A 15642-nucleotide genomic window follows, 5' to 3' on the forward strand; every position below is an offset into this window, starting at 1 on the left:
CCACCACTGCCCCCCTCATGTTTTTATTGCCTCCAGTCAAACATCTCATTTCTGAAATGGATTATTGAGTCAAGTTTTCCCAGAGGTCTCGGAGGCAGAAACATGGCTCACTGTGAACCACAGCCGAGTGGACTTGATGTCCAAGTTTCACTCTGAGGCTTTTCTGTCGACACGACGTCTCTGTTGGTCCTAACATCCTGAATATGCTTCATGTTTCACTCTGCTTTGTTTCATCGGTCTTCATGTTTCAGTGTCTGCAGCCATTCATTTTCTTACTGTTAAATTTGTCCTTGTCTTTTTACGTTCTCACAGTCAGTCAACATCTTTGGATGTTTTTATTCACCTTGGCATAGTATTTGTACCTGCAGCGTCTCAGTGATCCGATAACCACAGGTATAATGGACTGCTGTGGTTTCTGACCACTCTGCCTCATGTGGGCAGGAATTAACCTGATGAGCATTTCACCCTATGCTCACATTAATGTCCGTGTGTCTGAGCTGGATTTCGATCTTTCAGCTCTAAAGGTGACTCACTTTATTTTGCCTGACAGCTTCAGAGGAGGGAAGAAACAGAAATACAAGGTGAAAGTTTCTTTTGAAAGTTTATTATTTATCAGATGTGTAACCCTTCATTAAATCTGCTGGCTGAGGTTATTTAGTGTTTACAGTACAAATTAGAGTTTCTTCTTTCCACAGAAGGTGTGAAATCATTTCTTAGAGCCTGGCGTGAATAAAAATGTTTATTATTTTAGTAAATGCAACAAAGCTGCTGGTCCTCTGGTTCAGATTCGAAAATAACAGCCGGTTTTGGACTTGGACTTGTTAATGATGTCCTGGGACTTGGTAGTGGTTAGTCCTGACTCGATAGTGTTGATAAGAATCACAGCGAACATCAGGCTTTGTTCAGCCGATGGTTCATGTTTTTGTTGTGTGTTCAGTTAAAAACACTCTGACGCCCTGATGGATCCTGATAGAAGAAGAGTCTGGTTTTTGAGAGTTGCCTGAACTCTGGTGTGGTTCAGAGAGTAGCGGCTGATGGTCCACGTGAAACTGTGGTGCTTTCCATCAGCACTGACGAGGCATTCAGGAACGATCAGTAATGTTGGGAGCTTGTGGTGAGTTTACTGTTGTTGTTCTGCCTGTTGTTTTTCAGACTGCTGCCCAAACACAAACTGGTCCGCCAGCAGCAGGTCGGTGCTGATCACCCACAGGCTTCATGGTAAAAGAATAAAATACCTCAGCTCAAAAACCTTTTCTCAGAATCACGAGGAAAATATACGTTAATATCAAAGAATTGATTTTCATTGTAACCACAACAGGTCAGTGGACCAGTCCACCTCTGAACCCAGAACAGAGCAGAAATGTTTTCCCAAGGAGGACTCCGAAGACCAGACGAAACCTCTACATATCGTCTGGCCTCACAGGTGGTAAGTTTGATTCCTTTAATACACGAACATCGTATTAATCTTATGACACCATTTTCACAGAGCAGTGGTGTCATCACCTGTTGAAAGATAAATCTTGATTTGTACATGATCCTGTGTCATCAGATCATAAATGCAGCTTAACTACATTTGTTTAAGGACGTACCAAAATAAATTCATACCATAAATGTATGTTATTAAAAAAATTCAAAATGTAGAAGGAAAAAGTCAAAGTGAACATAAAGCCATAAATTTTATAACTAATCTGATCTAAATTATTGTATATCAGATTTACAATTTACAAAACAATATAAACATTAGTCATGTTTACATGTAAATATAAATGTCATAAAAGTATGAAATTAGGTCATTTATGACTGAAATTATTAAATGAAGTGTGAAAATTTCATTTTACAACTGGATGTGATTCTATTCTACAGACTAATGCTATTAGAAATCTTAGCTCTCTGCGTTAGCGTGTTAGCATTAAACTGCAGTCTGACAGACGTAGCCTCAGGTTGTGTCCAAAATCAGCCGTAGAGACACTTTTGACTTTTCTCTCCTGAAAATGTTTTTCAATCCGATTATCGCCATAAAGCCGAGCATACTCTTTGTTTTTCACCTTCTCTCTTGTATCAGTAACAAAAGCAGCCGTCGTGTAATCTGCTCCAAACTGAGCAAAACACCAGCGGATTATTGCAGCGGCCGGACGCTTTTATTCTGGGAGAAATGAGGATTTTTCCGCAGAGGTTCTGTTAATCTCCGATTGAAGCTTCTCTCCATCTCATCTGTTTTCTGTTTAATCTGTGTGTGGCCTGGATCCTCAGATTACAGCTGCAGCTGTTTCCAGGGGGAGGGGCAGGAAACAGCTGTTTCAGGTGAAGCTGCCGCATCACAGGGACCACGCTCAGTCCAGGACGGAGCTTTGCACTGATGGCAGTCAGCTTTTAGCTCGAGAGGACTGATGTCTGATTCAAAGACAAAGAGCTAACAGCAGGAAACATCCAAACACTGTGCTGATCATTGAAAACACAAATGTCCAGCTAGAGCTGCAGGCACCAGTCGATTCATGGGCAGGTGGTTTCATCATCATTTTAATTCATCTCCCAGACAAAAAGGCGTCTATTCTTTGCTGCGACAGTGTGGGGGTCTGTTTATTTCTGCTGTGAGGTGTGACGTCACAGCTTATTATGGACAATCACTTTTTCCCACTATTTTTTCTAGAAATCACAGAAACACCCAGAACTCTGAGCTGCCTTGCAGTACAGAGGGTCTGGAATCCTCATCTTACAGATAAACCAGGAAGGAAATGATTAGCACATAAATAGAGTGATCATTAGTCACGGCCTCAGTTAAAATATTATTTACACTCACAGATGTTATAAATGTCGGGAAGCTGGATTCAAAACAAAAGAAGATTCAGAGCAAAGAACGAAATGTTGAGTTCCCTGCGGCGACTGTGCCGCTGCACCATCAGTCCTCTGCTCTTTGTGTAAACTGACTGTTTGACAGCGAGATGTATTTTTGCAGGAAAGTGTCTCCTCAGTCTGGGATAATGAGCTCTGGTTCAGTTTGTGCTTCTCACTCCCACATTGTGAATCTCAGTAAATAGTATTTGAATTTTAAAACGCACCTCTTGGGTTCAACATGAAGCAGAATATTTAATCACTCATTGGTAAATGAGACCATCAGTTTTTTCTTCTGGTTCCTCATGAATATTAATTAGCTTTGCTCTGCACTGAGCATGCTCACTGCTCTACTCGTGGAGAAGGGTGATGCTGAGACTGCAGAGAGAAATATGATGAATAAAATCTTTGTTTGAATAGTGTTCATGCTTTTTAGAACTTAACGTATTTATATAACACAAGTACAAACCAATTAGGTGAAAATAACACAAAGCTCAAACAAAACTCAAAATGAATAAATGTATAAATATGTGTCATAGTTACAAAAGGGCACTGCATTGTTTCTTTATGCTTTTTATGTCTCAGTAAAGCAGCAGAACTGACAGTGATCAGCTGCTGTTTGCAGTGGACCCATGGGTGCACAGACAACTGTCCCTGGATCACTGTGACACTGAAGGAAACTAAAAAACAGCAGGATTCTCAATGAAGCTCTGCAGCAGATACTAATCCGCTGCAGAGCTTTGTCTCTTTACTGCACTTTGGATGAAGCTCCCTGACAAATACAAACTGTTCAACATCCTCGCTGTCAGTGCCTGATACTTCTTATTGATTAACCTGCTGTAGTTGAGTAGTTGTTTAGTTTTTTGCCAGTTTAGTTTAAAAGTGACTGCAATGTGAATCTATTATCAGAACAGTGACAGGTGTATTAATTTCTTGATTGTTACTTCTACATCTCGAGGAAGCAGTGCCGATCGGATTTATTGTATTTGTGAGAATATTTGAACTGAGTGTTGCTGACTGTGGTTTCTTCACCCGTTAATTAACTCTTTTCTCCTCTGGGGGAGGATGGGCGTTATCTCCCTCTCATTCAGTCTTCCTCCTCCTCTGTATCAGCACTGGGGGAACCAGGGGATTGGCCGCTCACAGAAGAGTGAAAAAGGTTTTGGAGAAATGAGGGAATTATCTTTACGTCCGGGGGGAGACGAGAGGCTGAGGGCTGAAAAGAGAAGAAATCATCTGCACTGTAAAACCTCACCTTAGGACAGCACGGTGCTGTTTGACCTTCACACTGTCGCTCTGTCGCCAACACACTGCCTCTCACTAACAACAGGCCTGTGAGGGGGTCACGGTCAGACCAGACCACCAGCAGCTGAATCAGACTCCCTGCAGCTCAGAGACAACAGGAGATGCTTTGATTTGTAGTGACGTTCTCCTGTTGAGCGGCGTTTTCTCCTTTCTGGCTTTTCAGTAACATTCTGAGCGTCGTTTGAAGAAATTCACTCCCAGCTCAGTAGCTAATGTGCACTCTCCTCCCTCCATAATGTGTCGGACTGACCATCACGCAAAGCATTCTTCCTGGTTTTCAGTTGATTATTGTTGACGATCATTTCTTTTTACCTCCATCTATGTGTAGACAACAGCACTTACCTGCTTCGTACTTGTATCTGCAGGTTTGCAAAGTTCTTTAACTGTGGGGCAGATTAGAGCCTGATCTGAAAACGATACCTTCCCCTTAACTCGCCCGTTTGTACGCTGAAAACAAACCATGACACTGAGGACCGTACAGTATCGTAGATGTTACTCCGTACACAGGGTACACGAAGTGTCCATGATGTGCATGTGAACGCATGCTTAAAAACAAGCGTACCTGCCGCTCGTCCACCTGCTGAAGGTGTGAGGTGAAGCCCGAGTGCCGGTTAGTTCATTAGAATAATTGAGAAACTGTTTCTGTTGGTTTGCAGGGAACATGACAAAAACCCAGAGGTGTTCTTTTCTGCTCTGCTCAAACTGGTGGAGAAACAGCTTGACTTCCACGTGTCGGTGCTCGGAGAGACCTTCACCGACGTACCAGGTACGGAGATGCCGCACACCTGTACTGCCAACATAGAAAACACACCTGCCCAGCTCTTTACTGGTCATCAAAGCAAGTTCACATCATTGTGTGTGACGATTAGTAATTTCAGTTCCATCTGAAGCTGCTGGGTTTATGGACCAGGTTCTCCGTCAGCAGCAGGTTTTCATTAGTTTGATGGAGGCCCAAACTGCTCTGACTTTTCTCGACCTTTCGGACTCGTGGTGTCTCTGCTGTGTCACTTCAGTGAGAGGACCAGTCTGAGAGTCATTTCCTGATGTGCAGGTCGAAGGTGTGATCGTTTTAATTGGTAAAACACACCGTGTATCATCATCTGATGATGCTATAATGGCTGTGTGTTTTAACGTAATGAACACACTCTCCAATATTGAAACGTAAAGTTTTACTGCAGCAGAAACGCACTGACCGTAAATCCAGCTTCATATTCACTGATTAGCTTTATGAGCGCAGGAAGGCAATCACATTAGGACAATTTTAATTGACTTTGATTTTGTTAATAGGGTCAGAGTATTGATTATTTTCACCCCTCACCTGTTTGCCTTTCTGCTGCAGCCATAAACGTCGCTGTTCATAAATATCAAGCTTTTTTAAAAAAGTGTTTTTATCTCATTTTGTTTATTGATTCCTGGAGAAGCTCATTACATTCACTGTTATATTTATAGGATTACATGTCATAAGCTTTAAGTTTTCTTTCATTCATTTTCACTGTTTATTAATGTGCCAACTGTTTTTCAGAGTAAACTCTCTAAATTGTCATTTATTCAGACCAGACCTTTGATTTTTGGATGAATAAGTCCTCATGTTAGTACCAGTCCTATGAGCATGTAGGACTGCTGTCAATAGTTTTTCCTGTGGTTTGAACCAAGTTTCTGTTTGAACCACAATTTAATCTTGCACATCTCCTCTCCTGCGGGACCGAAGAGGTCTTCTCTGAGGCCAGACGTCTCTTGGATTCTCACATACTGAACTGGGGATTCCTGTCCAGTAGAGAGGACTACCTCCGTGTGTTGTGTCAGGCCGATGTGGTCGTCTCCACCGCCAAGCACGAGTTCTTTGGAGTCGCCATGTGAGTTCACCTGAATCCATTTCATCCTTAGAGGTTTAACTGGAGAGCGTGGAGGCTTTTGCTTTATGAATAAGTGAAAAAATAAGTTTCTACTGCATCTACTGCAGCTCCTGAACTGATGGACTCAGTCTGTGCTCAGAGTGACAGGTTTACATAAAAAGCAAAAAAAAAGCAAAAAAAGCCAGATTTCTTTTTCATCCAGCTTCTTCTCAAAATGCACAAAAATACCTAATTTACGTTGAAACCTAGAATTTCGAACTACTACAAACTAACCAGCTGAGCTTGAAGGCTCCAGTGATTCCTGAGATGGAGCGTAGTAACTTTATTTAATCAGGTGTTGAAATCAAGGTGTCTTTCAGAACAGAGACACCTGATTGAAACCTGCTGCAGTCCTGCAGGCGGACTCCGAGTCTGATCTCTGCCCCTGTCAGGTGGAGCTGAGCTGCAGGCTGAACAACCAATCAGAAACTCAGTTCTCTGAAGTGCAGCCAATGAAACGCTCAGATCTGATCGTCTGATCTTTACCTGATTCATGTCTGGAGTGAGGTTGTAGCCGACAGAGTCTCACTCCATCTTTTATTTTTATCTGAGGTGTTCACTCGAGTTTTCATGTGAGTGCGTTTGTGTTGGAGCTACAGTAGAAACAGCAACATGAGGGTGGACCTGTGGCTGGAGGCATGAATTTTGTTTTCTAACCAGGGGACGTGGGTCAAAGTTTGTCCATCGTGTTTTTCTATTTCATATAACTCTGGTTTCTCTCACTCAGCCAGTTGGTCTGTTGGTAGCATGGCTACACCACGTAGAGATACAACAGAGTAAGGAAGACCACCAAACTCACCTGAGGAAACATTAGTGACAATCCCCTGCTTAAACTTCATTAACACAGGTGACATACAGAAAGAAAACAAAGTTGAAATATTGTACATGGGAATTAATATGGAAGGCAAAAGGAAAAGTCTGAAAAGCAGCTGAAGTCTCTGAAGTGCAGAAATGAAACCTGCTTTAAAAAGTAGAAATACAGGCACAGGTGGAAAAACAAGTAGTTCCAGTTGAATATACGAGACAGTTTTAGTTGAAACATAAAATATCAGATTTAATGTTTAACAATCTATTAACTGCATAAACTATTACTAAAACATGGAACATGGATCTTATAAAATCAAAGGAAAACCCATGGTGCGTCTGTTGTGCCTTATGGGGACCCTGTGTTTGTAGCTGGGGGGCACCAGCATGTTAGCGTTAGGATGCATAGATGCTAACCTGTTGTTTAATATTTACAATTATCTGGTGTTACGTAATGTGCAACTAAATTTTGTAATAATAGCAGCATGCTAACTTTCTAGTATTTCCATATAACCTTTAATTGTAAAGCTCAAGACTGTGTTTTACATGCTAATATTTAGAATCAATATCAATCAATAGAATCAATCAGTGTTAGCATTGTGGCTTTTCTGATTCGTGGGGCCAAAATTTAAAACCATCCGTCTGAATCCAGTAAATTAATGAGCAGGTACTTTAGTTTGCAAACTAGCAAAGCATTTGCATTTATAGTGAAGCTAACAGCAAACAGTGATTTCTTCAGTGTCGGATGTACATGAATAAAAGTAATAAAAGTGTGTTATTTGTGTAATGAGTGCAGACCTCTCACTGTTCCCTCTCTCTGATAATGAGTCAGGAGCTAATTATGGCAGAGGAGAAGAAGTGTAGTCCCTGAGGGGGGGAATCATGTTTGTGTTTTTCTTTGATCAAAACCTGGAGGGACCAGGACTCTGCCCCCCCACAGAGCTCTGCTGATCCTCAGCTCACTGATGTTCATACAAACTCTCCGCCAGTATACATGGAGAAATGTGGATTTTAAACAGTCCAATATTTACAGGGAGCTCTGCGGGAGAGGATGCCACAGACTGGCTTGTTCTTTTTCACGTGATGAAGAAACAACATTAAAATAGCAGACAATCCAAGAAATATCTCTGTCCTTAGACTAGAAATGTCTCTGGGATCAGAGTAAAAACAGAAACGTCTGAGAGGTCAGAGCAGAAACGTTAGAAACATCTGAGAGGTCAGAGTAGAAACTGTAGAAATGTAGAAACTGTAGAAACGTCTGAGAGGTCAGAGTAGAAACTGTAGAAACGTCTGAGAGGTCAGAGTAGAAACTAGAAACGTCTGTGAGGTCAGAGTAGAAACTGTAGAAACGTCTGTGAGGTCAGAGTAGAAACTGTAGAAACGTCTGTGAGGTCAGAGTAGAAACTGTAGAAACGTCTGTGAGGTCAGAGTAGAAACTGTAGAAACGTCTGAGAGGTCAGAGTAGAAACTGTAGAAACGTCTGTGAGGTCAGAGTAGAAACGTCTGTGAGGTCAGAGTAGAAACTGTAGAAACGTCTGAGGTCAGAGTAGAAACTGCAGAAACGTCTGTGAGGTCAGAGTAGAAACTGTAGAAACGTCTGTGAGGTCAGAGTAGAAACTGTAGAAACGTCTGTGAGGTCAGAGTAGAAACTGTAGAAACGTCTGAGAGGTCAGAGTAGAAACTGTAGAAACGTCTGAGGTCAGAGTAGAAACTGTAGAAACGTCTGTGAGGTCAGAGTAGAAACTGTAGAAACGTCTGTGAGATCAGAGTAGAAACTGTAGAAACGTCTGAGAGGTCAGAGTAGAAACTGTAGAAACGTCTGTGAGGTCAGAGTAGAAACTGTAGAAACGTCTGTGAGGTCAGAGTAGAAACTGTAGAAAGTCTGTGAGGTCAGAGTAGAAACTGTAGAAACGTCTGAGAGGTCAGAGTAGAAACTGTAGAAAGTCTGTGAGGTCAGAGTAGAAACTGTAGAAACGTCTGAGAGGTCAGAGTAGAAACTGTAGAAACGTCTGTGAGGTCAGAGTAGAAACGTCTGTGAGGTCAGAGTAGAAACTGTAGAAACGTCTGAGGTCAGAGTAGAAACTGTAGAAACGTCTGAGAGGTCAGAGTAGAAACTGTAGAAACGTCTGTGAGGTCAGAGTAGAAACTGTAGAAACGTCTGTGAGGTCAGAGTAGAAACTGTAGAAACGTCTGTGAGGTCAGAGTAGAAACGTCTGAGAGGTCAGAGTAGAAACGTCTGTGAGGTCAGAGTAGAAACTGTAGAAACGTCTGAGAGGTCAGAGTAGAAACGTCTGTGAGAGCAGAGTAGAAACGTCTGAGAGGTCAGATTAGAAACATCTGTGAGGTCAGAGTAGAAACGTCTGTGAGGTCAGAGTAGAAACGTCTGAGAGGTCAGAGTAGAAACGTCTGTGAGGTCAGAGTAGAAACGTCTGTGAGGTCAGAGTAGAAACGTCTGAGAGGTCAGAGTAGAAACGTCTGAGAGGTCAGAATAGAAACGTCTGAGAGGTCAGAGTAGAAACGTCTGTGAGAGCAGAGTAGAAACGTCTGAGAGGTCAGATTAGAAACATCTGTGAGGTCAGAGTAGAAACGTCTGAGAGGTCAGAGTAGAAACTGTAGAAACGTCTGTGAGGTCAGAATAGAAACGTCTGAGAGGTCAGAGTAGAAACGTCTGTGAGGTCAGAGTAGAAACGTCTGTGAGGTCAGAGTAGAAACGTCTGAGAGGTCAGAGTAGAAACTGTAGAAACGTCTGAGAGGTCAGAGTAGAAACTGTAGAAACGTCTGTGAGGTCAGAGTAGAAACGTCTGAGAGGTCAGAGTAGAAACGTCTGTGAGAGCAGAGTAGAAACGTCTGAGAGGTCAGAGTAGAAACGTCTGAGAGGTCAGAGTAGAAACGTCTGTGAGGTCAGAGTAGAAACGTCTGTGAGGTCAGAGTAGAAACGTCTGTGAGGTCAGAGTAGAAACGTCTGTGAGAGCAGAGTAGAAACGTCTGAGAGGTCAGATTAGAAACATCTGTGAGGTCAGAGTAGAAACGTCTGAGAGGTCAGAGTAGAAACTGTAGAAACGTCTGTGAGGTCAGAATAGAAACGTCTGAGAGGTCAGAGTAGAAACGTCTGTGAGGTCAGAGTAGAAACGTCTGTGAGGTCAGAGTAGAAACGTCTGAGAGGTCAGAGTAGAAACTGTAGAAACGTCTGAGAGGTCAGAGTAGAAACTGTAGAAACGTCTGAGAGGTCAGAGTAGAAACGTCTGTGAGAGCAGAGTAGAAACGTCTGAGAGGTCAGAGTAGAAACGTCTGAGAGGTCAGAGTAGAAACGTCTGTGAGGTCAGAGTAGAAACGTCTGTGAGGTCAGAGTAGAAACGTCTGAGAGGTCAGAGTAGAAACATCTGAGAGGTCAGAGTAGAAACGTCTGTGAGGTCAGAGTAGAAACGTCTGAGAGGTCAGAGTAGAAACGTCTGTGAGGTAAGAGTAGAAACGTCTGAGAGGTCAGAGTAGAAACTGTAGAAACGTCTGTGAGGTCAGAGTAGAAACGTCTGAGAGGTCAGAGTAGAAACGTCTGAGAGGTCAGAGTAGAAACTGTAGAAACGTCTGAGAGGTCAGAGTAGAAACGGTAGAAACGTCTGAGAGGTCAGAGTAGAAACTGTAGAAACGTCTGAGAGGTCAGAGTAGAAACGGTAGAAACGTCTGAGAGGTCAGAGTAGAAACGGTAGAAACGTCTGAGAGGTCAGAGTAGAAACGGTAGAAACGTCTGAGAGGTCAGAGTAGAAACTGTAGAAACGTCTGTGAGGTCAGAGTAGAAACGTCTGAGAGGTCAGAGTAGAAACGTCTGAGAGGTCAGAGTAGAAACTGTAGAAACGTCTGAGAGGTCAGAGTAGAAACGTCTGAGAAGTCAGAGTAGAAACGTCTGAGAGGTCAGAGTAGAAACATCTGAGAGGTCAGAGTAGAAACGTCTGAGAGGTCAGAGCAGTAAATGGCTGAGAGGTCAGAGTAGAAACTGTAGAAACGTCTGAGAGGTCAGAGTAGAAACGTCTGAGAAGTCAGAGTAGAAACGTCTGAGAGGTCAGAGTAGAAACGTCTGAGAGGTCAGAGTAGAAACATCTGAGAGGTCAGAGTAGAAACGTCTGAGAGGTCAGAGCAGTAAATGGCTGAACACACTAACTGACATCAGGGAACTGAGCTTCCCTCATTAATCCAGGTCAGACTCTGGACTCTTCAGCCCTGAGATCGTGTTCAGGAACAGATTTTATGGATCCAGTTTTAGTTTTTGATGAGACCACGGTCAGATGTGCTGTTTAAATATGAATGTTTCCAGCACCAAGATCTGGAGAGGAGAGGGATTGAAACATCATCAATTATTCATCAATCACCCACAAAATATTTAAATAGGTCACAGAGTCCACATCACTCCGTGATTCAGTCGCAGCGTTTTCAACAACAGTCGACTCCTGGATCGGTTCTTACTGTGTGTGTGTGTGTGTGTGTGTGTGTGTGTTGCTGCTCAGCCTTACTTTAATGTCGCTGCTGTCCATTTATGTCCATTGTATTTTCAGCCTTCAGGAACCTTTAGCTCGTGACCAGTCTTTTTCAGTTTTTGGAAAAGGTCATTAACCAAATGCGTGAGGCCACTTGTTTAACAAAGTGTGTTTATCATTTTGTAATGAAAGGAGCCTGTGAAATAACTGTGAAGTAACTAATAATAAGAACTGAAGTGGTGGACCACGTATGCAGGGTCAGTGTGCACGACGGCCAGAACCAAGCCAACGATGTCTGATGTCAATTACAGCAACAATAATAAAGTGAACGGTAACAGTGATGAAGGTCAGTGACGCTCGTTGGCTGAAGGCCTGTGATGTGTTGTAGGTTGGAGGCCGTTCACTGTGGCTGTTACCCTCTGTGCCCGAAGGCTCTGGTGTATCCTGAAATATTCCCAGGTAATAAAACATGATCAGTCTCCTTCTCCTCCAGGTAGATTTGTATAACGACCAGTAGCCCCAGTACATTTACAGTGTAGTTAGTGGTTACGCTGGGAGTGAGTTGTTTCTTCTTCTCCGGTGTTTTTCTGCAGCAGAGTACTTGTACTCCACACCCGAGCAGCTCTGTAAACGTCTGCAGGGACTGTGCAGGAAGCCCGATGTCGCCCGCAGACATGTCATCAAGGTAACGACCATTTAACTCTCTATGGGTCCTACATTTCCCATCATGCAACATGATCTGGGCTTTCACCAGAGGAATGAATAACATTTCAACGTGCTTATTTCCACAGTGGTCAGACTGGGTACATTTGGCTTGTGTGGCCGATACCAGTGAAGCTGAATTTACCAGAACACCACTCTGTTTTACCAAACTGTGAGGTTTCCTCACTGAACAGCTGGGGAGAAACAGAGCGGTCAGATTTAGAAGAGGCCAACTCTGAGCTCGGATGACCCCTGACAGGCTGGAGTGTGAGGTCATTACAAGTCAGAGTAAGATAAGTTCTGAAATAATTCTTCTGTTCTCCAGGTCGACACCTCCCTCTTCTCCTGGGCCTCGCTGAGACAGCGTTTTGAGAACCTGCTGGCAGACGGGGGTCCCTGATTGCAGCATGGACCAGGGCAGAGACCTGGTTCCATTAGTGTTGCAGCATCTGCAAGGCCGCCATCATGCCTGACTCAAGGCCACATCCCGCAGAAAGCGGCAGCGACGTCTCAGCCAAACGTCTCAGGCAAATCTGAGTCCCGAATAAAGAGCGTATGCCGGGCTGGAGACGCCGAGTCTGGACCTGTAAATGTCCCGGCTGGAGGAGAATTCACTTTTATGTGTGTGGTTTGGGAGGTGGAGGGGGGTTAACGTGTAAAAGCTTTCATGATTCCACAGGCGGTGCCACCTCATATATCCGCCTGGATCCATTTTTATCCTTTGTTGTGTTTCTGTCCTTCACCGCACCGACTGAGCGGCAGCCAGCGCTGGCTCCTGTCGGCAGCCCCACCTGAGCTGCCAGGTTCTGGAACAAATTATCACAGTAAAGTGGATCTGCAGACGTTTGGTAGCAGCGAGGCGACGGGACATCATGCTCTGTGTATGCTCGTAAAAGTGAAAAGGTCTGACGGTTTGTCATGACTTCTCAATATAAATGAAGCTTTTATGAGTCTTAACAGGTCTGTAAATATTTTGATGGAAATCTCAATCTGATCAGTCGACAATGCTGTAATTTATGGAGGCCTGTTTCTGCCAAAAGAAAACAGGTTCTTGACGAAAGTAAAAATACTGGTAGTCAGTAAAAAAATGACTCTATAAAGGCCAAATTATAAGAGAATATGAGAAAATGAGTCAGTATGATGAGAAAAAAGTTTGTACCAAAACAAACAATGTGAAAATATTAAAAAAAAAAAAAAAAACACCTGCTGTTTACGTTAAAAAAGCCACGTTTTAAAAATCTGAAACATTTTAGAGCTTTGATCAATATTTAACTAACAAACCAAATCTAATAAAAATAAATAAAACAAGATCATTGTAAACGAAGATATATGAAATGAAGGTAAATAACGTGAAACTACAGAACAGATACCAAATACATGTAAGAAGTGAAGCGCACGATATCAATCAGTTATAAAAAATTGGTCAAAAACTACATTTACCATAAAAAGGACCAAATGTCAGAAATGTGAGTAAAATTAAAATGAAGGAAGTCAAACATCTGAAATGAATAAAGAAATTCAGGCAACAGGGACAAACTGCTTGACAGAGCTTTAGTCAAAAACAAGGTTGAAAATGTCTGAGGTGCGAAAAAGAAATTAGAGTAAAATGACTGTTAGAAACTCTTTGGGAATGAGTCAGCCTAGGGCCCATTCATAATGACAGTTTAATGTTTTGACTTTATTTTACCCTTTGCTGAAATATTGAATAATGTTTATTTTGGAAATAAGAATTGGTAACATCGGGTCACGACCAGTGACATAATAAACCTCGAGAACAACACGCTGCTCGTAAAGTTTTTACTGCCGAGTCCATAAAACACGGAGGCATTAGAGCGTTTCATTGGCCTATTAATACGTCTGTTTACAGTGTAAGTGTGGGACACCCTCCGGTTGTTGACTGTTGAGGCGCTCCAGGCCTCGTGGTGCTGTTGGATTTTCAGCCTTGTCTCTGTGGATCTGTGCTGCCGTGCAACGGGCGGTGACACCCACTCCCTGCTGTTATTAGAGCGTTTTAGTCTATGGCCTGGGGTCACATGAAGACACTGCAGGTCATTTTGTCGTGTCAGGGTCGGACTCGTTGCTCTGACGCTTCAGGAGCTGAGTCGGTAAACTGAGACCCCAACAGAAAGTCCGACCAGAGCTGTCGGACTAGTGTCCCACAGTCTAATTGTCATTTAGGAGAGGAGTTTATCGTCTGTCCCATATTATTAAATACACACGCACCAATTATGAGAAAAGGATGTTAAGGCCCCCAGATTTGCCTGTTTGTAGTTGTCCCAAGTCTCTGTGGGGGTTTTGGATCATAAATTTGATTTAAGGTAAATCAGTATTTTAGATTATATGTAAAAGAAATCAATGAGAAGTAAACAATTATTAATTATAATAAATAGTAACATTTGGAATTAAAGATTTTGCTACTTGTATAAAATAAAAAGTTCAATGGTGAAATTGTTGATAAACAGATTTTGGTCATGTGATAATATATGAACACAACTGTCATTGTGACAGTGAAGAACAGCTTCACCATCACATTGTCTGTCCACATATTGTTTTTAAAGGAGACGTGTGATGCTGCTTTACAGTTTTTCTTGAAACAGGGAAATGTGTCAGAGTAGAAGAGAAGCAGTTTGGTTTGGGGCTTTTCTGCAAACTGTTGGATTATCAACAAAGAACAGCAACATTAATTTCACGCTTCAGGAGTGAAGCTGGTTTCAGTCTGGTGGCTCTGCAGAGCTGTGATTGTAGCTGCGTCACCTCCAGCAGCAACACGAGGAAATGTGTGGGTGTCCATGTTTCTCATGTTGCTGCTGCTCTGATGGGCCTCGGTCACGTCGCCTTCGTTAGCGTCTCCGTGGCCTTTAACAGCAGCCCAACTAGCTGCTGTTGTGTTTTCATTGCAGTGGATGTTAGCACAGATCTGATAATGAATAAAGGTTCTGTGGCCTGTTAGCCACGGTAACTAATCTTTGGGCCCTGTTAGTTTGTGTCAGGCTACGGATGTTGTGACTCCACTCACCCAAAGTCATTTGCTTTTTCCCACCTGCTGCTAGAGCCACATCGAGTTTGTTCTCGAATGCTAATGTGTCTTTATATTGTTGTAAGTGGTGCTAGCTTAGTCCTGCAAATGAAATATTAGCTATTAACTTGGTGCTGTTTGTCTTGGTCGGTTCTGCTGAATGACATTCATGCATCATAAAGGCAGCCCCCCCACAGAGCTGCTTTGTCACACCTGCCTCCAGCCTTTGATAAATTACCCTGAACACTTCCCTGGATGAGGAAACATCGCTGCGTTTAAGCGTGTTTAAGTTAATGTCTGTGTTTGATGTGGAAATGTAATTTAGCCTGTTTTGCACAATGAGCAGCAGAAATAAAAGGAAACCTTAACCATCAGCATCAAAGCAGCGTCGACTGTCAGCCACTATCTGGGGATTTATTTGAAATGCAGCAGTTGAAAGATCCATTTTTAAATGAAGGCCAGGCCCCTCCCTAGAGACATTAGAGCATTAAAGGTGCTGTAATTATCTGAGCGAGCTGCCAACTCCACATTAGTGTTTTACCGCTGCCATATGTTTGCTGCTGCTCGCCGGTGTGTTCAGAGGGACAAAAGCAGAAAGAGAAGGAGGAAAAAGACGGAGCTGTCCTCA

At 42.9% G+C, this 15642-nt stretch overlaps 1 protein-coding gene across 4 annotated transcripts in view; it reads left to right on the forward strand.

The window, feature by feature from the left end:
- The window catches only part of gtdc1 (glycosyltransferase-like domain containing 1), a 28970-nt gene extending 13582 nt beyond the window's left edge, over nucleotides 1-15388 (forward strand). The window contains exons 5-11 of one of the 4 annotated variants that reach the window (XM_026295836.1): nucleotides 1153-1218; nucleotides 1319-1426; nucleotides 4791-4900; nucleotides 5843-5987; nucleotides 11685-11755; nucleotides 11890-11981; nucleotides 12324-15388. In XM_026295836.1, the coding sequence (XP_026151621.1) occupies nucleotides 1153-1218; nucleotides 1319-1426; nucleotides 4791-4900; nucleotides 5843-5987; nucleotides 11685-11755; nucleotides 11890-11981; nucleotides 12324-12398 (667 nt within the window). In that variant the 3' untranslated portion in view covers nucleotides 12399-15388. The other 3 variants (XM_033325808.1, XM_026295835.1, XM_026295834.1) reach the window with 3 other exon arrangements.
- Nucleotides 15389-15642: the final 254 nt, after the last annotated feature.

Source organism: Mastacembelus armatus, chromosome 21, assembly GCF_900324485.2.
Source record: "Mastacembelus armatus chromosome 21, fMasArm1.2, whole genome shotgun sequence".
Taxonomy (NCBI): Eukaryota; Metazoa; Chordata; class Actinopteri; order Synbranchiformes; family Mastacembelidae; genus Mastacembelus; species Mastacembelus armatus.